At 38.1% G+C, this 27,265-nt stretch overlaps 1 protein-coding gene and 1 pseudogene across 1 annotated transcript; both read left to right on the forward strand.

Moving 5' to 3' along the window:
* The first annotated feature begins 19,835 nt into the window (after window positions 1-19,835).
* LOC134480126 (endogenous retrovirus group K member 5 Gag polyprotein-like) lies at window positions 19,836-20,469 on the forward strand. Its single transcript, XM_063266356.1, has one exon. The coding sequence runs from the start codon at window positions 19,843-19,845 to the stop codon at window positions 20,467-20,469; it is 627 nt and encodes a 208-aa protein (XP_063122426.1). The 5' UTR covers window positions 19,836-19,842.
* Window positions 20,470-23,738: 3,269 nt separating this feature from the next.
* LOC120099698 (uncharacterized) lies at window positions 23,739-25,656 on the forward strand (annotated as a pseudogene).
* The last annotated feature ends 1,609 nt before the right edge of the window (window positions 25,657-27,265 follow it).

A 27,265-nucleotide genomic window follows, 5' to 3' on the forward strand; every position in this document is an offset into this window, starting at 1 on the left:
TTCCCAAAGGGATTCACATGTAATAAGCTTGTTATTCAAGATAGATCAACGTTAATACGAACTGAAACACTGTTTATTTATGAATTCAGTTAGTTCCAAGTAGCAGGCTCTTGTAATATGTGTACTTTTCAAGATTTATCAAAATTTCCTGAGCCGAATCTCAGGAACTTGGTGAATTCAGTTAGTTCCCAATAGGCCGCAGTAGTAATAGGTGGACTCTTCGGGATATACAAAAATTTTCACGAATGTAATCAAAATTTCTAGGCGAATTTAGTGAGTTCCCAATGGGACATGCTTGTATGAGTGTGCTTTTCAATATATAGCAACATTTTAATTAACGGATACTAAGTATCATGTTTAGTTCAATTTTTCCCAATAGGATTCGCATGTAATAAGCTTGTTATTCAAGATAGAGCAACGTTTTAACGAACTGAAACACTGTTTCTTTGTGAATTCAGTTTGTTCCCTGTAGCCGGCTCTTGTAATATGTGTACTTTTAAAGATTTATCAAAATTTGGTGAGCCGAATCTCTGGAAATTGGTAAATTCACTTAGTTCCAAATAGGCCGCAGTAGCAATAAGTGGACCCTTCGGGATATAAAAAAAAAATTCACGAATGGAATCAAAATTTCTAGGCGAATTCAGTGAGTTCCCAATGGGACATGCTCGTATGAGTGTGCTTTTCAATATATAGCAACATTTTAAGCAACGGAATCTAAGTATCATGGTGAATTAAATAGTTTCCCAATAGGATTCGCATGTAATAAGCTTGTTATTCAATATAGAGCAACGTTTTAATGAACTGAAACACTGTTTCTTTGTGAATTCAGTTAGTTCCCAGTAGCAGGCTCTTGAAATATGTGTACTTTTAAAGATTTATCAAAATTTGGTGAGCCGAATCTCAGGAACTTGGTGAATTCAGTTAGTTCCCAATAGGCCGCAGTAGTAATAAGTGGACTGTTCGGGATATAGAAAAATTTTCACGAATGGAATGAAAATTTCTAGGCGAATTCAGTGATTTCCCAATGGGACATGCTTGTATGAGTGTGCTTTTCCATATACAGCAACTTTAATGAACGGAATCTAAGTATCATGGTGCATTCAGTTGGTTCCCAAAGGATTCGAATGTAATAAACTTGTTATTCAAGATAGAGCAAAGTTTTAACGAACTGAAACACTGTTTCTTTGTGAATTCAATTAGTTCCCAGGAGCAGGCTCTTGTAATTGTGTGCTTTTAAAGATTTATCAAAATTTGGTGAGCCGAATCTCAGTAACTTATTGAATTCGGTTAGTTCGCATAGGTCGCAGTAGTAATAAGTGGATTCTTCGGGATATTGAAAGAATTTTCACGAATGGAATCAAAATTTCAGGGCGAATTCAGTGAGTTCCCAATGGGACATGGTTGTATTAGTGTGCTTTTCAATATATAGCAACATTTTTTTTGGTTCTTTTTTTCGGAGCTGGGGACCGAACCAAGGGCCTTGCGATTCCTAGGTAAGCGCTCCACTACTGAGCTAAATCCCCAGCCCCAATATCTAGCAACATTTTAAGGAACGGAATCGAAGAATCATTGTCAATTCAGTAGGTTCCCAATAGGATTCGAATGCTTAAGCTTGTTATTCAAGATAGAGCAACGTTTTAACGAACTGAAACACTGTTTCTTTGTGAATTCAGTTAATTCCCAAGCAGGCTCTTGTAATATGTGCACTTTTAAAGATTTATCAAAATTTGTGAGTCCAATCTCAGTAATTTGGTGTGTTCGGTTAGATCCCAATAGGCCTCAGTAGTAATAAGTGGACTCTTTGGGATATAGAAAAATTTTCACAAATGGAATCAAAATTTCTAGGCGAATCAGTGAGAACCCAATGGGACATGCTTGTATGAGTGTGCTTTTCAATACATAGCAACATTTTAAGGAACGGAATCTAAGTATCATGGTGAATTCTGTAGGTTCCCAATAGGATTCGCATGTATAAGCATGTTATTCAGGATAGAGCAACGTTTTAACGAACTGAAACACTGTTTCTTTGTGAATTCAGTTACTTCCCAGTAGCAGACTCTTGTAACATGTGTACTTTTAAAGATTTATCAGAATTTGGTGAGCCCAATCTCAGTAACTTGGTGAATTCGGTTAATTCACAATAGGCCGCAGTATTAATAGGTGGACAGTTCGGGATATAGAAAAATTTTCACGAATGGAATCAAAATTTCTAGGCGAATTCAGTGAGTTCCCCATGGGACATGCTTGTATGAGTGTGCTTTTCAATATATAGCAACATTTCACGGAACGGAATCTAAGTATCATGATGAATTCAGAAGGTTCCCAATAGGATTCGCATGTAATAAGCATGTTATTCAAGATAGAGCAACGTTATAACCAACTGAAACTCTGTTTCTCTGTGAATCCAGTTAGTTCTCAGTAGCAGGCTCTTGTAATATGTATTCTTTTAAAGATTTTTCAAAATTTGATGAGCCGAATTTCAGTAACTTTGTGAATTCAGTTAATTCCCAATAGGCCTCAGTAGTAATAGGTGGACTGTTTGGGATATAGAAAAATTTTCACGAATGGAATCAAAATTTCTAGGCGAATTCAGTGAGTTCCCAAAGGGACATGCTTGTATGAGTGTGCTTTTCAATATATAGCCACACCTTAAGGAACGGAATCTAAGTATCCTGGTGAATTCAGTAGGTTCCCAATAGGATTAGCATGTAATAAGCTTATAATTCAAGATACAGCAAAGTTTTAACGAACTGAAACACTGTTTCTTTGTGAATTCAGTCAGTTCCCAGTAGCAGGCTCTTGTAATACGTGTACTTTAAGAGATTTATCAAAATTTGGTGAGCCGAATCTCAGTAACTTTGTGAATTCAGTTTCTTCCCAATAGGCCGCAGTATTAATAAGTGGACTGTTCGGGATATAGAAAAATTTTGACGAATGGAATGAAAATTTCTAGGCGAATTCAGTGATTTCCCAATGGGACCTGCTTGTATGACTGTGCTTTTCAATATATAGCAACATTTTACGGAACGGAATCAAAGTATCATGGCGAATTCAGTAGGTTCCCAATAGGATTCACATGTTATAAGCTTGTTATTCAAAATGGAGCAACGTTTTAAAGAACTGAAACACTGTTTCTTTGTGAATTCAGTTAGTTCCCAGTAACAGGCTCTTGTAATATGTGTACTTTTATAGATTTATCAAAATTTTTGAGCCGAATCTCAGTAACTTGGTGAATTCAGTTAATTGCGAATAGGCCGCAGTAGAAATAAGTGGGCTATTCGCGATATAGAAAATTTTTCACGAATTAATCAAAATTTCTAGGCGAATTCAGTGAGTTCCCAATGGGACATGCTCGTTTGAGTGTGCTTTTCAATATATAGCAACATTTTAAGGAACGGAATCTAAGAATCATGGTCAATTCAGTATTTTCCCAATAGGATTCAAATGTCTAAGCTTGTTATTCAAGATAGAGCAACGTTTTAACGAACTGAAACACTGTTTTTTTTGTGAATTCAGTTAATTCCCAAGCAGGCTCTTGTAATATGTGCACTTTTAAAGATTTATCAAAATTTGTGAGTCCAATCTCAGTAATTTGGTGTGTTCGGTTAGATCCCAATAGGCCTCAGTAGTAATAAGTGGACTCTTTGGGATATAGAAAAATTTTCACAAATGGAATCAAAATTTCTAGGCGAATCAGTGAGAACCCAATGGGACATGCTTGTATGAGTGTGCTTTTCAATACATAGCAACATTTTAAGGAACGGAATCTAAGTATCATGGTGAATTCTGTAGGTTCCCAATAGGATTCGCATGTATAAGCATGTTATTCAGGATAGAGCAACGTTTTAACGAACTGAAACACTGTTTCTTTGTGAATTCAGTTACTTCCCAGTAGCAGACTCTTGTAACATGTGTACTTTTAAAGATTTATCAGAATTTGGTGAGCCCAATCTCAGTAACTTGGTGAATTCGGTTAATTCACAATAGGCCGCAGTATTAATAGGTGGACAGTTCGGGATATAGAAAAATTTTCACGAATGGAATCAAAATTTCTAGGCGAATTCAGTGAGTTCCCCATGGGACATGCTTGTATGAGTGTGCTTTTCAATATATAGCAACATTTCACGGAACGGAATCTAAGTATCATGATGAATTCAGAAGGTTCCCAATAGGATTCGCATGTAATAAGCATGTTATTCAAGATAGAGCAACGTTATAACCAACTGAAACTCTGTTTCTCTGTGAATCCAGTTAGTTCTCAGTAGCAGGCTCTTGTAATATGTATTCTTTTAAAGATTTTTCAAAATTTGATGAGCCGAATTTCAGTAACTTTGTGAATTCAGTTAATTCCCAATAGGCCTCAGTAGTAATAGGTGGACTGTTTGGGATATAGAAAAATTTTCACGAATGGAATCAAAATTTCTAGGCGAATTCAGTGAGTTCCCAAAGGGACATGCTTGTATGAGTGTGCTTTTCAATATATAGCCACACATTAAGGAACGGAATCTAAGTATCCTGGTGAATTCAGTAGGTTCCCAATAGGATTAGCATGTAATAAGCTTATAATTCAAGATACAGCAAAGTTTTAACGAACTGAAACACTGTTTCTTTGTGAATTCAGTCAGTTCCCAGTAGCAGGCTCTTGTAATACGTGTACTTTAAGAGATTTATCAAAATTTGGTGAGCCGAATCTCAGTAACTTTGTGAATTCAGTTTCTTCCCAATAGGCCGCAGTATTAATAAGTGGACTGTTCGGGATATAGAAAAATTTTGACGAATGGAATGAAAATTTCTAGGCGAATTCAGTGATTTCCCAATGGGACCTGCTTGTATGACTGTGCTTTTCAATATATAGCAACATTTTACGGAACGGAATCAAAGTATCATGGCGAATTCAGTAGGTTCCCAATAGGATTCACATGTTATAAGCTTGTTATTCAAAATGGAGCAACGTTTTAAAGAACTGAAACACTGTTTCTTTGTGAATTCAGTTAGTTCCCAGTAACAGGCTCTTGTAATATGTGTACTTTTATAGATTTATCAAAATTTTTGAGCCGAATCTCAGTAACTTGGTGAATTCAGTTAATTGCGAATAGGCCGCAGTAGAAATAAGTGGGCTATTCGCGATATAGAAAATTTTTCACGAATTAATCAAAATTTCTAGGCGAATTCAGTGAGTTCCCAATGGGACATGCTCGTTTGAGTGTGCTTTTCAATATATAGCAACATTTTAAGGAACGGAATCTAAGAATCATGGTCAATTCAGTATTTTCCCAATAGGATTCAAATGTCTAAGCTTGTTATTCAAGATAGAGCAACGTTTTAACGAACTGAAACACTGTTTTTTTTGTGAATTCAGTTAATTCCCAAGCAGGCTCTTGTAATATGTGCACTTTTAAAGATTTATCAAAATTTGTGAGTCCAATCTCAGTAATTTGGTGTGTTCGGTTAGATCCCAATAGGCCTCAGTAGTAATAAGTGGACTCTTTGGGATATAGAAAAATTTTCACAAATGGAATCAAAATTTCTAGGCGAATCAGTGAGAACCCAATGGGACATGCTTGTATGAGTGTGCTTTTCAATACATAGCAACATTTTAAGGAACGGAATCTAAGTATCATGGTGAATTCTGTAGGTTCCCAATAGGATTCGCATGTATAAGCATGTTATTCAGGATAGAGCAACGTTTTAACGAACTGAAACACTGTTTCTTTGTGAATTCAGTTACTTCCCAGTAGCAGACTCTTGTAACATGTGTACTTTTAAAGATTTATCAGAATTTGGTGAGCCCAATCTCAGTAACTTGGTGAATTCGGTTAATTCACAATAGGCCGCAGTATTAATAGGTGGACAGTTCGGGATATAGAAAAATTTTCACGAATGGAATCAAAATTTCTAGGCGAATTCAGTGAGTTCCCCATGGGACATGCTTGTATGAGTGTGCTTTTCAATATATAGCAACATTTCACGGAACGGAATCTAAGTATCATGATGAATTCAGAAGGTTCCCAATAGGATTCGCATGTAATAAGCATGTTATTCAAGATAGAGCAACGTTATAACCAACTGAAACTCTGTTTCTCTGTGAATCCAGTTAGTTCTCAGTAGCAGGCTCTTGTAATATGTATTCTTTTAAAGATTTTTCAAAATTTGATGAGCCGAATTTCAGTAACTTTGTGAATTCAGTTAATTCCCAATAGGCCTCAGTAGTAATAGGTGGACTGTTTGGGATATAGAAAAATTTTCACGAATGGAATCAAAATTTCTAGGCGAATTCAGTGAGTTCCCAAAGGGACATGCTTGTATGAGTGTGCTTTTCAATATATAGCCACACATTAAGGAACGGAATCTAAGTATCCTGGTGAATTCAGTAGGTTCCCAATAGGATTAGCATGTAATAAGCTTATAATTCAAGATACAGCAAAGTTTTAACGAACTGAAACACTGTTTCTTTGTGAATTCAGTCAGTTCCCAGTAGCAGGCTCTTGTAATACGTGTACTTTAAGAGATTTATCAAAATTTGGTGAGCCGAATCTCAGTAACTTTGTGAATTCAGTTTCTTCCCAATAGGCCGCAGTATTAATAAGTGGACTGTTCGGGATATAGAAAAATTTTGACGAATGGAATGAAAATTTCTAGGCGAATTCAGTGATTTCCCAATGGGACCTGCTTGTATGACTGTGCTTTTCAATATATAGCAACATTTTACGGAACGGAATCAAAGTATCATGGCGAATTCAGTAGGTTCCCAATAGGATTCACATGTTATAAGCTTGTTATTCAAAATGGAGCAACGTTTTAAAGAACTGAAACACTGTTTCTTTGTGAATTCAGTTAGTTCCCAGTAACAGGCTCTTGTAATATGTGTACTTTTATAGATTTATCAAAATTTTTGAGCCGAATCTCAGTAACTTGGTGAATTCAGTTAATTGCGAATAGGCCGCAGTAGAAATAAGTGGGCTATTCGCGATATAGAAAATTTTTCACGAATTAATCAAAATTTCTAGGCGAATTCAGTGAGTTCCCAATGGGACATGCTCGTTTGAGTGTGCTTTTCAATATATAGCAACATTTTAAGGAACGGAATCTAAGAATCATGGTCAATTCAGTATTTTCCCAATAGGATTCAAATGTCTAAGCTTGTTATTCAAGATAGAGCAACGTTTTAACGAACTGAAACACTGTTTTTTTTGTGAATTCAGTTAATTCCCAAGCAGGCTCTTGTAATATGTGCACTTTTAAAGATTTATCAAAATTTGTGAGTCCAATCTCAGTAATTTGGTGAATTCGGTTAGATCCCAATAGGCCTCAGTAGTAATAAGTGGACTCTTTGGGTTATAGAAAAATTTTCACGAATGGAATCAAAATTTCTAGCCGAATTCAGTGAGTTCCCAATGGGACATGCTTGTATGAGTGTGCTTTTCAATACATAGCAACATTTTAAGGAACGGAATCTAAGTATCATGGTATTCACTAGGTTCCCAATAGGATTCGCAGGTATAAGCATGTTTTTAGGATAGAGCAACGATTTAACGAGCTGAAACACTGTTCCTTTGTGAATTCAGTTTGTTCCCAGTAGCAGACTCTTGTAATATGTATACTTTTAAAGATTTTTCAAAATTTGTTGAGCCGAATTTCAGTAACTTGGTGAATTCAGTTAATTCCTAATAGGCCTCAGTAGTAATAAGTGGACTGTTCGGGTTATAGAAAACTTTTCACGAATGGAATCAAAATTTCTAGGCGAATTCAGTGAGTTACCAAAGGGACATGCTTGTATGAGTGTGCTTTTTAATATATAGCAACATTTTAAGGATCGGAATCTAAGTGACATGGTGAATTCAGTAGTTTCACAATAGGATTCGCATGTAATAAGCTTGTTATTCAAGACAGAGCCACATTTTAATGAACTGAAACACTGTTTCCTTGTGAATTCAGTTAGTTCCCAGTCGCAGGCTCTGGTAATATGTGTACTTTTAAAGATTTATCAAAATTTGCTGAGCCGAATCTCAGTAACTTGGTGAATTCAGTTTGTTCCCCATAGGCCGCAGTATTAATAAGTGGACTGTTCGGGATATAGAAAAATTTTCACGAATGGACGCAAAATTTTTAGGCGAATTCAGTGAGTTCCCAATGGGACATGCTTGTATGAGTATGCTTTTCAATATAAAGCAACATTTTAAGGAACGGAATCTAAGTATTATGGTGAATTCAGTAGGTTCCCAATAGAATTCGCATGTCGAAGCTTGTTATTCAAGATAGAGCAACGTTTGAATGAACTGAAACAGTTTATTTGTGAATCCAGTTAGTTACCAGTAGCAGGCTCTTGTAATATGTATACTTTTAAAGATTTTTCAAAAGTTGTTGAGCTTAATCTCAGTAACTTGGTCAATTCAGTTAATTCCCAAAAGGCCTCAGTAGTAATAAGTAGAATGTTCGGGATATAGAAAAATTTTCAAGAATGGAATCAAAATTTCTAGGTGAATTCAGTGAGTTCCCAATGGGACATGCCCGTATGAGTGTGCTTTTCAATATATAGCAACATTTTCCCGAACGCAATCAAAGTATCATGGTGAATTCAGTAGGCTCCCAATAGGATTCACATGTAATAAGCTTGTTATTCAAAATGGAGCAACGTTTTAACGAACTGAAACACTGTTTCTTTGTGAATTCAGTTAGTTCCAGTAGCAGGCTCTTGTAATATGTGTACTTTTATAGATTTATCAAAATATTTGAGCCGAATCTCAGTAACTTGGTGAATTAGGTTAGTTGCGAATAGGCCGCAGTAGAAATAAATGGACTATTCGCGATATAGAAAAATTTTCACGAATTAATCAAAATTTCCAGGCGAATTCAGTGAGTTCCCAGTGGGACATGCCTGTATGAGTGTGCTTTTCAGTATATAGCAACATTAAACGGAACGGAATCTAAGTATCATGGTCAATTCAGTAGGTTCCCAAAAGGATACGAATGTCAAAGCTTGTTATTCAAGATATAGCTACGTTTTAACGAACTGAAACACTGTTTCTTTTTGAATTCAGTTAGTTCCCAGGAGCTGGCTCTTGTAATATTAATACTTTTAAAGATTTATCAAAATTTCCTGAGCCGAATCTGAGTAACGATGTGAATTTGGTTAGTTCCCAATAGGCCGCAGTAGTAATAAGTGGACTCTACGGGATATAGAAATATTTTCACGAATGGAATCAAAATTTCTAGGCGAATACACTGAGATCCCAATGGGACATGCTTGTATGAGTGTGCTTTTCAATATGTAGCAACATTTAAGGAAAGGAATCTAAGTATCATGGTGAATTAGGTAGGTTCCCAATAGGATTCGCATGTACTAAGCTTGTTATTCAAGATACAGCAACGTTTTAACGAACTGAAACACTGTTTCTTTGTGAATTCAGTTAGTTCCCAGTAGCAGGCTCTTGTAATATGTGTACTTTTACAGATTTATCAAAATTTGGTGAGCCGAATCTCAGGAACTAGCTGAATTCAGTTAAAACCCAATAGGCCGCAGTAGTAATAAGTGGACTCTTCGGGATATAGAAAAATTTTCACGAATGGAATCAAAACTTCTAGGCGAATTCAGTGAGTTCCCAAAGGGACATGCTTGTATGAGTGTGCTTTTCTATACATAGCAACATTTTCAGGAACGGAATCTAAGTATCATGGTGAATTCAGTGGGTGACCAATAAGATTCGCATGTATTAGCTTGTTATTCAAGATAGAGCAACATTTTAACGAACTGAAACACTGTTTCTTTGTGAGTTCTGTTAGTTCCCAGTAGCAGGCTCTTGTAATATGTATACTTTTAAAGATTTATCAAAATTGGTTGAGTCGAATCTCAGTAACTTGGTGAATTCATTGAGTTCCCAATAGGCCTCAGTAGTAATAAGTGGACTGTTCGGGTTATAGAAAAATTTCACTAATGGAAACAAAATTTCTAGGCGAATTCAGTGAGTTCCCAATGGGACATGCTTGTATGAGTGTGCTTTTCAATATATAGCAACATTTTAAGGAACGCAATCTACGTATCATGGTGAATTCAGTAGGTTCCCAAAAAATTCACATGTGATAAGCTTCTTATTCAAGATAGAGCAAAGTTTTAACGAACTGAAACACTGTTTCTTTGTGAATTCAGTTAGTTCACAGTAGCAGTCTCTTGTATTATGTGTACTTTTTAAGATTTATCAAAATTTCCTGAGCCGAATCTGAGTAACATTGTGAATTCGGTTAGTTCCCAATAGGCCACAGTAGTAATAAGTGGACTCTTCGGGATATAGAAAAATTTTCACGAATGGAATCAAAATTTCTAGGCGAATTCATTGAGTTCCCAATGGGACATGCTTGTATGAGTGTGCTTTTCAATATATAGCAATATTTTAAGGAACGGAATCTAAGTATCATGGTGCATTTAGTAGGTTCCCAATAGTATTCGCATGTAATAAGCTTGTTATTCAAGATAGAGGAAAGTTTTAACGAACTGAAACACTGTTTGTTTGTGATTTCACTTAGTTCCCAGTAGCAGTCTCTTGTATTATGTGTACTTTAAAAGATTTATAAAAATTTGGTGAGCCGAATCTCAGTAACTTTTTGAATGTAGTTAGATTCCAATAAGCCGCAGTAGTAATAAGTGGACTCTTCGGGATATAGAAAAATTTTCACGAATGGAATCAAAATTTCTAGGCGAATTCAGTGAGTTCCCATTGGGACATGCTTGTATGAGTGTGCTTTTCAATATATAGCAACATTTTAAGGAACGGAAACTAAGTATTATGGTGAATTCAGGAGGTTCCTAATAGGATTCGCATGTAATAAGCTTGTTATTCAAAATGGAGCAATGTTCTAACGAACTGAAACACTGTTTCTTTGTGAATTCAGATTGTTCCTAGTAGCAGGCTCTTGTAATATGTGTACTTTTAAAGATTTATCAAAATATGGTGAGCCGAATCTCAGTAACTTGATGAATGCAGTTAGATCCCAATAGGCCGCAGTAGTAATAAGTGGACTCTTCGGTATATAGAAAAATTTTCACGAATGGAATCAAAATTTCTAGGCGAATTCAGTGAGTTCCCAATGGCACATGCTTGTATGAGTGTGATTTTAAATATATAGCAACATTTGAAGGAACGGAATCTAAGTATCATGGTGAATTCTGTAGGTTCCCAATATGATTGGCATGTAATAGGATTGCTATTCAAGATAGAGCAACGTTTTAACGAACTGAAACACTGTTTCTTTGTGAATTCAGTTAGTTCCCTGTAGCAGGCTCTTGTAATTGTGTGCTTTTAAAGATTTAACAAAATTTGGTGAGCCGAATCTCAGTAACTTTTTGAATGTAGTTAGATTCCAATAAGCCGCAGTAGTAATAAGTGGACTGTTCGGGATATAGAAAAATTTTCACGAATGGAATCAAAATTTCTAGGCGAATTCAGTGAGTTCCCAATGGGACATGCTTGTATGAGTGTGCTTTTCAATATATAGCAACATTTTAAGGAACGGAAACTAAGTATTATGGTGAATTCAGGAGGTTCCCAATAGGATTTGCATGTAATAAGCTTGTTATTCAAAATGGAGCAATGTTTTAACGAACTGAAACACTGTTTCTTTGTGAATTCAGATAGTTCCTAGTAGCAGGCTCTAGTAATATGTGTACTTTTAAAGATTTATCAAAATATGGTGAGCCGAATCTCAGTAACTTGATGAATGCAGTTAGATCCCAATAAGCCGCAGTAGTAATAAGTGGACTCTTCGGTATATAGAAAAATTTTCACGAATGGAATCAAAATTTCTAGGCGAATTCAGTGAGTTCCCAATGGGACATGCTTGTATGAGTGTGATTTTCAATATATAGCAACATTTGAAGGAACGGAATCTAAGTATCATGGTGAATTCTGTAGGTTCCCAATATGATTGGCATGTAATAGGCTTGTTATTCAAGATAGAGCAACGTTTTAACGAACTGAAACACTGTTTCTTTGTGAATTCAGTTAGTTCCCAGTAGCAGGCTCTTGTAATTGTGTGCTTTTAAAGATTTATCAAAATTTGGTGAGCCGAATCTCAGTAACTTGGTGAATTCGGTTAGTTCGCATAGGTCGCAGTAGTAATAAGTGGATTCTTGGGATATTGAAAGAATTTTCACGAATGGAATCAAAATTTCAGGGCGAATTCAGTGACTTCCCAATGGGACGTGCTTGTATGAGAGTGCTTTTCAATATATAGCAACATTTTAAGGAACGGAATCTAAGTATCATGGTGAATTCAATAGGTTCCCAATAGGAGTCGCATGTAATAAGCTTGTTATTCAAGATAGAGCAAAGTTTTAACGAACTGAAACACTGTTTCTTTGTGAGTTCTGTTAGTTCCCAGTAGCAGGCTCTTGTATTAGTAGTAATAAGTGGACTGTTTGGGATATAGAAAAATTTTCACGAATGGAATCAAAATTTTTAGGCGAATTCAGTGAGTTCCAAATGGGACATGCTTGTATGAGTGTGATTTTCAATATATAGCAACATTTTAAGGAACGGAATCTAAGTATCATGGTGTATTCAGTAGGTTCCCAATAGGATTCGCATGTAATAAGCTTGTTATTCAAAATAGAGCAACGTTGTAACGAACTGAAACACTGTTTCTTTGTGAATTCAGTTAGTTCCCAGTATCAGGCTCTTGTAATATGTGTGCTTATAAAGATTTATCAAATTTTGGTGACCCGAATCTCAGGAACTTGGTGAGTTCACTTAGTTCCCAATAGGCCGCAGTAGTAATAAGTGGACTCTTCGGGATATAGTAAAATTTTCACGAATGGAATCAATATTTCTAGGCGAATTCAGTGAGTTCCCAATGGGACATGCTTGTATGAGTGTGCTTTTCAATATATAGCAACATTTTAACGAACAGAATCCAAGTATCATGGTGAATTCAGTAGGTTCTCAAAAGGATTGGCATGTAATAAGCTTGTTATCAAGATAGAGCAACGTTTTAACGAACTGAAGCACTGTTTCTTTATGAAATCAGTTAGTTCCCAGTAGCAGGCTCTTGTAATATGTGTACTTTAAAAGATTTCTCAAAATTTAGTGAGATGAATATCAGTAACTTTGTGAATTCACTTAGTTCCCAATAGGCCGCAGTAGTCATAAGTGGACTGTTGTTGGGGATTTAGCTCAGTGGTAGAGCACTTGCCTAGCAAGCGCAAGGCCCTGGGTTTGGTCCCCAGCTCCGAAAAAAAAAGGAAAAAAAAATAAGTGGACTGTTCGGGATATAGTAAAATTTTCACGAATGGAATCACAATTTATAGGCGAATTCAGTGTGTTCCCAATGGGACATGCTTGTATGAGTGTGCTTTTCAATATATAGCAACATTTTAAGGAACGGAATCTAAGTATCATGGTGAATTCAGTAGGTTCCCAATAGGATTCACATGTTATAAGCTTGTTATTCAAAATGGAGCAACGTTTTAACGAACTGAAACACTGTTTCTTTGTGAATTCAGTTAGTTTCCAGTAGCAGGCTCTTGTAATTGTGTGCTTTTAAAGATTTATCAAAATTTGGTGAGCTGAATCTCAGTAACTTGGTGAATTCGGTTAGTTCCCATAGGTCGCAGTAGTAATAAGTGGATTCTTCGGGATATTGAAAGAATTTTCACGAATGGAATCAAAATTTCAGGGCGAATTCATTGACTTCCCAATGGGACGTGCTTGTATGCGTGTGCTTTTCAATATATAGCAACATTTTAAGGAACGGAATCTAAGTATCACGGTGAATTCAATAGGTTCCCAATAGGAGTCGCATGTAATAAGCTTGTTATTCAAGATAGAGCAACGTTTTAACGAACTGAAACACTGTTTCTTTGTGAGTTCTGTTACTTCCCAGTAGCAGGCTCTTGTAATAGTAGTAATAAGTGGACTGTTTGGGATATAGAAAAATTTTCACGAATGGAATCCAAATTTCTAGGCGAAATCAGTGAGTTCCCAATGGGACATGCTTGTATGAGTGTGCTTTTCAATATATAGCAACATTTGAAGGAACGGAATCTAAGTATCATGGTGAATTCAGTAGGTTCCCAATAGGATTCGCATGTAATAAGCTTGTTATTCAAAATAGAGCAACCTTTTAACGAACTGAAACACTGTTTCTTTGTGAATTCAGTTAGTTTGCACTAGCAGGCTCTTGTAATATGTGTACTTTTAAAGATTTATCAAAATTTTGTGGCCGAATCTCAGGAACTTGGTGAATTCAGTTAGTTCCCAAGGCCGCAGTAGTAATAAGTGGACTGTTCGGGATATAGAAAAATTTTAACGAATTAATCAATATTTCTAGGCGAATTCAGTGAGTTCCCAATGGGACATGCTTGTATGTGTGTGCTTTTCAATATATAGCAAAATTTTAAGGAACAGAATCTAAATATCATGGTGAATTCAATAGGTTCCCAATAGGACGTAATAAGCTTGTTATTTAAGATAGAGCAACGTTTTAACGAACTGAAACACTGTTTCTTTGTGAATTCAGTTAGTTCCCAGTAGCAGGCTCTTGTAATATGTGTACTTTTAAAGATTTATCAAAATTCAGTGAGCCGAATCTCAGGAACTTGGTGAATTCACTTAGGTCCCAATAGGACGCAGGAGTAATAAGTGGACTGTTCGGGATATAGAAAAATTTTCACGAATGGAATCAAAATTTCTAGGCGAATTCAGGGAGTTCCCAATGGCACATGCTTGTATGAGTGTGCTTTTCAATATATAGCAACATTTTAAGGAACGGAATCCAAGTATCATGGTGAATTCAGTAGGTTCTCAAAAGGATTCGCACGTAATAAGCTTGTTATTCAAGATAGAGCAACGTTTTAACGAACTGAAGCACTGTTTCTTTGTGAATTCAGTTAGTTCCCACTAGCAGGCTCTTGTAATAAGTGTACTTTAAAAGATTTCTCAAAATTTGGTGAGATGAATCTCAGTAACTTTGTGAATTCACTTAGTTCCCAATAGGCCGCAGTAGTCATAAGTAGACTGTTCGGGATATAGTAAAATTTTCACGAATGGAATCACAATTTTTAGGCAAATTCAGTGAGTTCCCAATGGGAATTGCTTGTATGAGTGTGCTTTTCAATATATAGCAACATTTTAAGGAACGGAATCTTAGTGTCATGGTGAATTCAGTAGGTTCCCAATAGGGTTCGCATGTAATAAGCTTGTTATTCAAGATAGAGCAACGTTTTAACGAACTGAAACACTTTTTCTTTGTGAATTCAGTTAGTTCCCAGTAGCAGGCTCTTGTAATTGTGTACTTTTAAAGATTTATCAAAATTTGGTGAGCCGAATCTCAGTAACTTTTTGATTGTAGTTAGATCCCAATAAGCCGCAGTAGTAATAAGTGGACTCTTCGGGACATATAAAAATTTTCACGAATGCAAACAAAATTTCTAGGCGAATTCAGTGAGTTCCCAATGGGACATGTTTGTATTAGTGTGCTTTTCAATATATAGCAACATTTTAAGGAACGGAATCTAAGTATTATCGTGAATTCAGGAGGTTCCCAATAGATTTCGCATGTAATAAGCTTGTTATTCAAAATGGAGCAACGTTTTAACGAACTGAAATACTGTTTCTTTGTGAATTCAGTTAGTTCCCAGTAGCAGGCTCTTGTAATATTTGAACTTTTAAAGATTTATCAATATTTGGTGACCCGAATCTCAGGAACTTTGTGAGTTCACTTACTTCCCAATAGGCCGCAGAAGTAATAAGTGGACTGTTCGGGATATAGTAAAATTTTCACGATTGGAATCAATATTTCTAGGCGAATTCAGTGAGTTACCAATGGGACATGCTTGTATGAATGTGCTTTTCAATATATAGCAAGATTTTAAGGAACGGAATCTAAGTATCATGGTGAATTCAGTAGGTTCCCAATAGGATTCACATGTAATAAGCTTGTTATTCAAGATTCAGCAACGTTTTAACTAACTGAAACACTGTTTCTTTGTGAATTCAGTTAGTTCCCAGTAGCAGGCTCTTGTAATATGTGTACTTTTAAAGATTTATCAAAATTTGGTGAGTCGAATCTCAGTAACTTTGTGAATTCACTTAGTTCCCAATAGGCCGCAGTAGTCATAAATGGACTCTTCGGGATATTGAAAGAATTTTCACGAATGGAACGAAAATTTCTAGGTGAATTCAGTGAATTCCCAATGGGACATGGTTGTATGAGTGTGCTTTTCAGTATATAGCAACATTTTAAGGAACGGAATCTAAGTATCATGGTGAATTCAGTAGGTTCCCAATAGGAGTCGCATGTAATAAGCTAGTTATTCAAGATAGAGCCTCGTTTTAACGAACTGAAACACTGTTTCTTTTTGAGTTCAGTTAGTTCCCAGTAGCAGGCTCTTGTAATATGTGTACTTTTAAAGATTTATCAAAATTTTGTGGCCGAATCTCAGGAACTTGGTGAATTCAGTTAGTTCCCAAGGCCGCAGTAGTAATAAGTGGACTGTTCGGGATATAGAAAAATTTTCACGAATTAATCAATATTTCTAGGCGAATTCAGTGAGTTCCCAATGGGACATGTTTGTATGTGTGTGCTTTTCAATATATAGCAAAATTTTAAGGAACAGAATCTAAATATCATGGTGAATTCAATAGGTTCCCAATAGGACGTAATAAGCTTGTTATTCAAGATAGAGCAACGTTTTAACGAACTGAAACACTGTTTCTTTGTGAATTCAGTTAGTTCCCAGTAGCAGGCTCTTGTAATATGTGTACTTTTAAAGATTTATCAAAATTCAGTGAGCCGAATCTCAGGAACTTGGTGAATTCACTTAGTTCCCAATAGGACGCAGGAGTAATAAGTGGACTGTTCGGGATATAGAAAAATTTTCACGAATGGAATCAAAATTTCTAGGCGAATTCAGTGAGGTCCCAATGGCACATGCTTGTATGAGTGTGCTTTTCAATATATAGCAACATTTTAAGGTACGGAATCTAAGTATCATGGTGAATTCAGTAGGTTCCCAATAGGATTCGCATGTAATAAGCTTGTTATTCAAGATAGAGCAACGTTTTAACTAACTGAAACACTGTTTCTTTGTGAATTCAGTTAGTTCCCAGTAGCAGGCTCTTGTAATTGTGTACTTTTAAAGATTTATCAAAATTTGGTGAGCCGAATCTCAATAACTTTTTGAATGTAGTTAGATCCCAATAAGCCGCAGTAGTAATAAGTGGTCTCTTCGTGATATAGAAAAATTTTCACGAATGGAAACAAAATTTCTAGGCGAATTCAGTGAGTTCCCAATGGGACATGATTGTATGAGTGTGCTTTTCAATATATAGGAACATTTTAAGGAACGGAATCTAAGTATTATGGTGAATTCAGGAGATTCCCAATAGATTTCGCATGTAATAAGCTTGTTATTCAAAATGGAGCAACGTTTTAACGAACTGAAATACTGTTTCTTTGTGAATTCAGTTAGTTCCCAGTAGCAGGCTCTTGTAATATGTGAACTTTTAAAGATTTATCAAAATTTGGTGTCCCGAATCTCAGGAACTTTGTAAGTTCACTTAGTTCCCAATAGGCCACATTAGTAATAAGTAGACTGTTCGGGATATAGAAACGTTTTCACGAATGGATTCAAAATCTAGGCGAATTCAGTGAGTTCCCAGTGTGCCGCGCCTACAGCAGAGTTAACGGAGCTCCGGGGCAGACATGACGACTGAATGGGAGCCAGTTTGAGGGTTCGCACCACACGTGGTTAAGCCCCCTGATTGCATGTTGTATACTCCAAGAAGATGTGCACCTGGATTTGCCCCCTGCTACAAACTTGGCTCTGGGCTGATGGGCATCTGGGTCATAGGAAAGATTGTTGTCAGCAGTTTTTATTTATTTTTTCTTTGTTTGATTCTGAGAATGATCTTGGTAACACAGAGACTTCCTTTAATAATAGGACAGAAGGTCCTGATCTATTTTTCATCACTAATACCACAAGCTTTCCTGCTTCCTCTTTACAGCAGACAGAGCCTCTGATGACAGGGACTCCAAGGTTGCAGATTATGTCTCTCTTATAGATAAGGAAATCAAAGATTTAACAAAGAATTATACTTATAAGGATAGTGATGCTTCTTCTATTAGGGTGTTGGTAGAACTGTTGAGAAATGATTCCTTGAGATTTGGGTCGGCTATGAAAATTTTACAGAGTATAGAAACAGGTGGTGACAACCAGGTACTTACAGGGGACCATATGTGCATCGACCAACGGATGCTCCATTACCATATACTGGAGAATATGATTTGAATTTTGATAGGTGGGTTACTAAGGATGGATATAGGGTCAGGTATTTGTCACTGCCTTGGTCAGAAAGATTGACAAGAGCCCGTCCACCTTGGTGTGTGCTCTCAGAAGAAGAGAAATGGGAGGTAAGGTCACAGATCATCAGATACTTTAGACAGGGATCGGACATACAATATTATTGCCCCAAGCCTTAGATGTACATCTACAGGACTAACAAAGATGGAATCAAAGGGTTAACTAGAGCAATAGAACTAGGTACACAGACATGATGGCGTAAGATATGCCAGACATGCGGTCCCCCGAAACTTCCTCCTTGATGTGACAAACGGAGAACTAGACTAGGCTGGCTGACTGCGGCTCGTCTAAAAAAAAAAGCAAGCTATACCTTTTTACAGAAAAATCCAATGTCCTTGGCCATGGTCCAAGATTGTTATACAATGAAAATTGTGTATAAATGTCTGATGCTCTCTCAGTAAAGTTACAACAGCTGACCACACTCTCTCTGTGTCTGTGTCTCTGTTCGCCATCCTGTCTCCGCTCCACGCGTGTCCTCAACAGGTGCCCCCCTGCGGATCCTTGGAACCTCCAAGATTGCCGACCGCGGCTGCTGGCGCCCGAACAGGGACCCCCAGACACGTGCATACTGTTGTCTTCTTGTGCTTTTCCTGTTTTTCTTATGTCCTCTTGCTTTAGAACTGGAATCACTACAGGAGCGGAACGGACTCACCGAAGGGAACTGCAGTCCCGCCTATGGAGAAGAGGTAGGTGAGGCTGAGTCACTCATTATGGGAGGAACGGGCTCAAAGGGACAAAAAATTTTGTCTCAGTATTACAGAGTCTCTTAGCAGAAAGAGGCCTCAAAGTCAAGGAAAGTAGTGTTGTGGAATTTTATCAATTCCTCATGAAGGTTTCCCCCTGGTTCCCAGAAAAGGGAGATTTTAATCTAGAAGATTAGAAGAAAGTAGGTAGAGAAATGAGAAGATACACCGTTAAGCATGGAGAAGAAACCATTCCTAAACAGGAATATCCCATATGGTTACAGATGAGGGAAATCTTGGCAGAACAGTCGGATTTGATCTTGTTATCAGCTGAGGCACAATCAGAGAAGGATGTTGAGGAACCAGTGTATGATTTGCCTTATGATGATGTTACTGAAGTTAAGGTTAAGGAAGTCAGGGAAAAGACTTATGGAACTAATAAACCCCTTGTTAAGAAAGACCCCCTCAAAGATGAACCTCTTGGGATTGGATGATGACGATGACCTCTCCCCAGGGGATTGGGATGATCTAGAAGAGGAGGCAGCTAGATATCACCATGATGATGATCTGGTCTTTACAGTGAAAAAGGGATCCAAGGGACCTAAAGCACGCCCAATACCAGCCGCTCATAGAAAACTACTACCTCCAGTGGGTTTCGCAGGGGCCATGGCTCAAGCTAGGGAGCAAGGTGACACTTTCTTCGTTTTCCCAGTGGTCTATACAGGAGACAGTGATGATGAAGATTCCCCCACATGAGAACCATTACCCCTAAAAACATTAAAGGAATTACAAGCTGCAATACGAACCATGGGGCCTTCGGCGCCCTACACTATACAGATAGTGGACATGGTGGCCAGCCAATGGTTAACTCCGCATGACTGGCACCAGACTGCCAAAGCAACTCTCTCCCCGGGGGATTATATCCTCTGGAGGACAGAATATGAAGACAAGAGCAAAGAAACTGTACAAAAATCCTCAGGAAAAAGGGGGCCCGAGGTAACTTTAGAGATGATGCTGGGGACAGGAGCATTTGTTGCCCCTGCTTCTCAGGTAAAAATACCCAAGTTTATCCTAAAAGAGGTTACTACCAACGCTGTTTTGGCCTGGAGAGCAATCCCGCCTCCTGGGTCAAAAAAGACTGTCTTGGCAGGAATAAAACAAGGAAATGAGGAATCTTATGAGACCTTTGTCTCTAGACTGGAGGAAGCTATCCACAGAATGATGCCCCCAGGAGAAGGGGCTAAAATGCTCTTAAAGCAATTGGCATGGGAAAATGCTAATTCACTATGCCAGGATCTTATAAGATCAGTGAGAAAAACGGGAAGTATACAGGACTATGTCAAGGCCTGCATAGATGCCTCTCCTACAGTGGTACAGGGGATGGACTATGCTGCTGCCATGAGAGGACAGAAATACTCAGCCTTTGTTAAATAAACATATGGAGGAAACAATGCTAGGGACAACTCTGGCCCCACTTGTTACTCATGTGGAGAAGTGGGACATTTAAAAAAAGATTACAAAAGAGGTCAAGGGGAGGGCAAACGCCCCCCTCCTGGCCTGTGCCCGCGCTAAAAGAAGGGCAGGCATTGGAAAAGTGAGTGTAGATCAAAGTATGACAAGGATAGAAATTTGATTACAGATAAAAAGGAAGAAGAAACAAAAAACTAGATGAGGGGCAGCCTCTCAGCCCCATACAAAGAGAGAAAAATAAAGGTCAAACCTCGGAGTTAAACCCCGATGGCATTCCATTCACTATTCATGACCTTCCTGAGCTACACCCGGAAGCGCGGGTTTAGATCTCTCTTCCAAGTTCGATATCATCATTTCTATGGAAGAAGGGACGGTTTTAGTCCCTACAGCAGTAAGGGGAACTCTACCTGACGGAGTTACAGGGCTCTTTATAGGAAGAAGTTCCAAGTATAAGAAGGGCCTAGAGGTCCTTCCAGGAGTCATAGATACAGATTATCAAGGGGAAATAAAAATTATGGTTAAAACAACCAAACATACAGTCATCATACACCAAGGAGAGCGTATCGCCCAGATATTACTCTTGCCATATTTAAAGCTGCCCAATCCAGTGCTCCAGTCAGAAAGAGGACTGGGAGAGTTTGGATCTACTGACCACATACATTGGGTCAAAGAAATCAAGGAAAGCAGGCCAATGCTCACTATTTATCTTAATGGTAGAAAGTTTGTAGGCCTTCTTGACACAGGGGCAGATTAGACATGCATTTCAGGAAAAGACTGGCCTTCTCATTGGGCCATCCATCAAACAGAGAATTCCCTACAGGGCTTAGACATGGCCTCAGGAATAGCCAGAAGCAGTGAGCCTCTGATTTGGGAACATGAGAACAAGACAGGTAACATACAGTCTTATGTCATACCGACATTACCATTTACCCCCTGGGGAAGAGACATTATGAAAGACTTGGAGGTAAAATTGGTCACAACAGAACAGGATTTTTGATGGGGGCCATTGAGGACAACCTGTTCGCAGATCAAATATCGTGGAGATCTGAGCAGCCTGTATGGCTCAATCAATGGCCCCTAAAAGAAGAAAAATTACAGGCTTTACAGGAGTTAGTCCAGGAACAATTGAGGCTAGGACACATAGAGGAAACCAATAGCCCATGGAACACTCCGGTGTTTGTTATAAAGAAGAAATCAGGTAAATGGAGATTACTACAAGACCTAAGGGCAATTAAAAGCACCATACATGACATGGGGGCCCTCCAGCCTGGACTGCCATCCCCGGTGGCAGTCCCCAAGAACTGGGAGGTAATAATTATAGATCTACAAGATTGTTTCTTTAATATAAAGTTACATCCTAAAGATTGTAAGAGATTTGCCTTTAGTGTTCTTCTTCAAATTACCAACGACCCTATCAACGATATCAGTGAAAAGTACTCCCCCAGGGGATAAAAAATAGTCCCACATTATGTCAAAAATTTGTGGATCAGGCCATTTCTTCCGTCAAGAAAAAATGTAAAAATTCATATATGATTCATTATATGGATGATATATTGATAGCCCACCCTCAGAGGGCCTTAGTGGACCAACAATTATTTGACCTTGTAAATGCTTTGGAGGAATTTGGCTTGATTGTCTCTGAGGAGAAAATTCAGAAATATGATAATTTGAAGTATTTAGGTACCAATATTAGAGATAATAATATAACATATCAGAAGTTACAGATAAGACATGATAGACTAAGAACGTTAAATGATTTTCAAAAGCTTTTGGGTAATATTAATTGGATCAGACCCTACTTGAAAATAACTACCGGAGAGTTAAAACCATTATTTGAGATACTTAATGGAGATCCTAACCCCATATCTACCAGACAATTGACTATTGAGGCCTGTGAGGCATTAAACAAAGTAAATGAAAAATTGACTCTAACAAGGGTCCAACGCTTGGATCCTGCTGAAGAGTGGTCCTTGTACATTCTAAAAACTAATTATACCCCCACAGCCTGCCTGTGGCAGAATGGGATATTGGAATGGATTCATTTACCTCATATTTTACATAAAGTTTGGTTTCTTATGATACCCTATGCACTCAATTGATTATCAAGGGAAGACACAGGTCTAAGGAATTATTTAGAAGAGATGTGTATATTATTGTCATCCCATATAATAAAGCTCAACTAGAACAATTATTACAAAAAAATGATGAATGGATCATATCCTTAATTGGCTTTACAGGGAAAATAATTTTCCATTTACCTCAGGACCCAGTTTTAACTTTTGTATTAGAAAATGAGGTGATTTTCCCTAGAGGATATTCTAAAACTCCATTAGAAGATAGAATCAATATAATCACTGATGGGTCCTCAAATGGACGATCAGTGGTGTGTATACAAAATAGGGACTCCATTATTAAGAAGAATTCAAGATATTCAGCTCAACAGGCTGAAATTAAAACAGTCTTAATAGCTTTTACAGAAGTAAAACAGGCTTTCAACCTTTACACAGACTCCAAATATATATTTAACTTGTTTCCGGAAATAGAGTCGATAGTCCTGTCGCCGAGAACCAAGATTTATCTCAAATTAAAACAGTTACAAGAATCTATTCAACAGAGACAGAATAAATATTTTATAGGGCACGTGAGGGGCCCCTCGGGGCTTCCAGGTCCTATAGCCCAAGGAAATGCTTTAACAGATTCACTAACAAAAATCATACAGGCTGTAGAGACAGCTAAAAGAGTCATGATCTACATCATCAAAATGCTACTACACTTAGATATCATTTTCAAGTTCCTCGTGAACAGGCAAGAAAAATAATTAAATCTTGTCCTCATTGTCCAGATTGGGGACATACATTAAAGATGGGAGTTAATCCACGAGGATTAAAACCTCACATTTTATGGCAAATGGATGTGACTCACATATCAGAGTTTGGAAAATTGAGTTATGTCCATGTCACAGTGGACACCTACTCACACATGGTGTTTGCCTCTGCCAGAACGGGAGAGGCAGTGAAAGATGTAATACAACACCTGGTGCAGAGTTTCTCTTACATGGGTATCCCGAAGAAAATAAAGACTGACAATGCACCTGCCTATGTGCCAAAAACCTTAGAGCATTTTTATCAACAGTGGAACATAGCCCATGTCACAGGAATTCCATACAACCCACAAGGGCAAGGCATTGTGGAACGTATACATTAGAATATTAAAGCACAGATTCAAAAGTTAAGGTCAACAGGTAAGTATACAACTCCCCATCAATTGCTTAGCCATTCCCTATTCGTTTTGAATCATGTAAATACAGATAACCAGGGGCTTACAGCCACCGAAAGACATTGGGCGGAGAAGGAGAGTGCTCCTAAACCCCTGGTCAGATGGAAAGACCAATTAACTGGCCTATGGAAGGGGCCAGATGTGCTAATTGCCTCTGGACGAGGCTATGCTTGTGTTTTCCCACAGGATGCCGAATCACCAATTTGGGTCCCAGACAGACTCATCAGGCCAGGCAAAGGAAACGGACATCCGTCCCCCACGCCGAAAGAGGCCGAACCGCCAGATAATGCGGAACCTGGCCAAAAAGATCAAGGCGACTCGCCTAGAGCCAAAAACAAAAACACGCCAGACGCCGACGTGGACACAGCTTAAAACCCTGACAGCTCAGGCAAAGGAAGTATTGAAGGCTACACATGCCCCGGAAACGACAACCTTGCTGTTTGTGGCTATGCTTACAGTCATGAGTGCGCCCACAGCTTTAGGGGAAAGTTTTGGGCTTACTTACCAAAGCCACCCATATTACATCCTGTAGGGTGGGAGGTGTTGGATCACATCAAGGTTTTAACCAATCAAACATTAGTGATAGGGGGATTGCCTGACTTTCACCTTCTAAAGAACAGCTCGGGTTATGTAGATTTTGAGGGAAAGTCCGATTCTCTGCCAATTTGCTTCTCTTTCTCCCCTTCGGTGCCAGTGGGCTGTTTTCAAGTGGGAAAAAGGGTGTTTAACAGAGATACCCCCACCTTGGACAATATCGAACCAGATGGAAAGGGCAATGGGCGGCGTATGTGGGAACTGTGAATGACCACCGTGAGCGATAAAGAAGAAAAAAGACAATATTATACCACAGTAAAGAATCTTCCGCCGCGCTACCCCCATTACAAAACAGCATTTAAAAAGGACGCCCTTTGGGAGGGAGATGAGAATGCTTTCCCGCGCTGGCTTCCATGTGCCTTCCCTGACAATGGGGTAAGATTCTCTCCCTTAGGCGCTGCTAGACTTCTCTGGGACTTCTCCATGTCCTCACCTGATAAAGATCAGAGCAATTATCTCTCCTCCAACTCAAAACCTTATGGGAACTATGTGCCTCCAGTTGGAAAACTGATCAAAAGATGGTATGATGCGGGGTGGGTAGAACCGACATGGTTCTGGGAGCCACTCCACAGAGACCTCCCTGATAGACAGAACAAACCACTGATAGAACATCCAGAACTGTTCCGACTGGTTGCTTCTAGTGAGAAACTTTTGCTGAAGAAAACAGGAGCTGCTGATTATGATGCTGTTTCAGTTTCTGCTTGTGTTACCTATCCCTATGCAATATTAGTAGGATTGCCACAATTGATTAGCATAGATAAGGTTGAATCTATTTTTAGTATTAAGTGTACATCATGCAAGCTGATTAATTGCATTGATTCCACTGTATCGGGATCTGTTATATTGATTGTCAGGATACCTCCTTATGTTTTGTTACCGGTAGACTTGGGAGATGAGCCATGGTTTGATGATTCTGCCATCCAGACTATTAGGTATGCTACGGGTTTGATTAGGGCAAAAAGATTTGTAACAGCCTTAATTCTAGGTATAACCGCTTTGATAGCTATTGTTACTTCTTTTGCTGTTTCTACTACTGCTTTGGTTAAGGAAATGCAGATTGCCACTTTTGTTAATGATCTCCATAAGAATATTACCCTTACATTATCAGAACAGAAGATTATAGATTTGAAATTAGAAACTAGATTAAATGCCCTAGAAGAGGTAGTATTAGAATTAGGACGAGATGTTACAAACATTAAGACTAGGATGGCCACACGCTGTCACGCTAATTATGATTTTATTTGTGTGACTCCTTTACCTTATAATGCTACAGAAAAATGAGAAAGGACCAAAACATATTTGCTAGACATATGGGATGATGATAACATTTCTTATAATATTCAAGAATTGACGTCCTTAATCACAAAAATGAATAAGCCACATGTAGATGCAGTGGACCTCTCTGGATTGGCAAGATCCTTTGCGAATGGAGTTAAATCATTAAATCCAATCGATTAGACACAATATTTTATTTTTATTGGAGTTGGGATTTTACTACTTGTTGTTGTACTAATGATCTTCCCAATTATATTCCGATGCTTTACAGATTCCATTGCCCAGGTTCAAGCAGATCTCAATTTGGTGCTTTTAAAAAATAAAAAAAGAGGAACTGCCGCTCCTACAGCAGAGATAACCGAGCTCCGGGGCAGACATGACGCCTGAGTGGGAGCCGGTTCGAGGGTTCGCACCACACGCGGTTAAGCCCCCTGCTTGCGTGCGGCAGACTCCAAGAAGATGTGCACCTGGACTTGCCCCCTGCTACAAACTTGGCTCTAAGCTGATGGGCATCTGGGTCATGGGAAAGATTGTTGTCAGCAGTTTTTTCTTTATTTTTTCTTTGATTCTGAGAATGATCTTGGTAAGACAGAGACTTCCGTTAATAATAGGACAGAAGGTCCTGATCTATTTTTGATCACTAATACCACAAGCTTTCCTGCTTCCTCTTTACAGCAGACAGAGCCTCTGATGACAGGGACTCCAAGGTTGCAGATTATGTCTTCTCTTATAGAACTAGGTACACAGACATGATGGGACATGCTTGTATGACTGTGAAACACTGTTTCTTTGTGAACTCAGTTAGTTACCAGTAGCAGGCTCTTGTAACGTGTGTACTTTTAAAGATTTATGAAAATTTGGTGAGCCGAATCTCAGTAACTTGGTGAATTCGGTTAGTTCCCAATAGGCCGCAGTAGTAATAAGTGGACTGTTCGGGATATAGAAAATTTTTCACGAATGGAATCAAAATTTCTATGCGATTCAGTGAGTTCCCAATGGGACATGCTTGTATGAGTGTGCTTTTCAATATATAGCAACATTTCAAGGAAGGGAATCTAAGTATCATCGTGAGTTCATTAGGGTCGCAATAGGATTCGCATGTAATATGCTTGTTATTCAAGATAGAGCAAAGTTTTTAACGAACCTAAACACTGTTTCTTTGAGAATTCAGAAGTTCGCAGTAGCAGGCTCTTGTATTATGTGAACTTTTAAAGATTTATCAAAATTTGGTAAGCCGTATATCAGTAAATTGGTGAATTCGGTTAGTTCCCAATAGGCCGCACTAGAAATAAGTGGACAGTTCGGGATATAGAAAAATTTTCACGAATGGAATCAAAATTTCTAGGCGAATTCAGTGAGTTCCCAATGGGACATGCTTGTATGAGTGTGCTTTTCAATATATAGCAACATTTGAAGGAAGGGAATCTAATTATCATGGTGAATTCAGTAGGTGCCCCATAGGACTCGCATGTAATAAGCTTGTTTTTCAAGATAGAGCAACGTTTTAACGACCTGAAAAACTGTTTCTTTGTGAATTCAGTTAGTTCCCAGTAGCAGGCTCTTGTAATATGTGTTATTTAAAGATTTATCAAAATTTGGTGACTCAAATCTCAGT

This window comes from Rattus norvegicus, chromosome 8 (assembly GCF_036323735.1).
Source record: "Rattus norvegicus strain BN/NHsdMcwi chromosome 8, GRCr8, whole genome shotgun sequence".
NCBI lineage: Eukaryota > Metazoa > Chordata > Mammalia > Rodentia > Muridae > Rattus > Rattus norvegicus.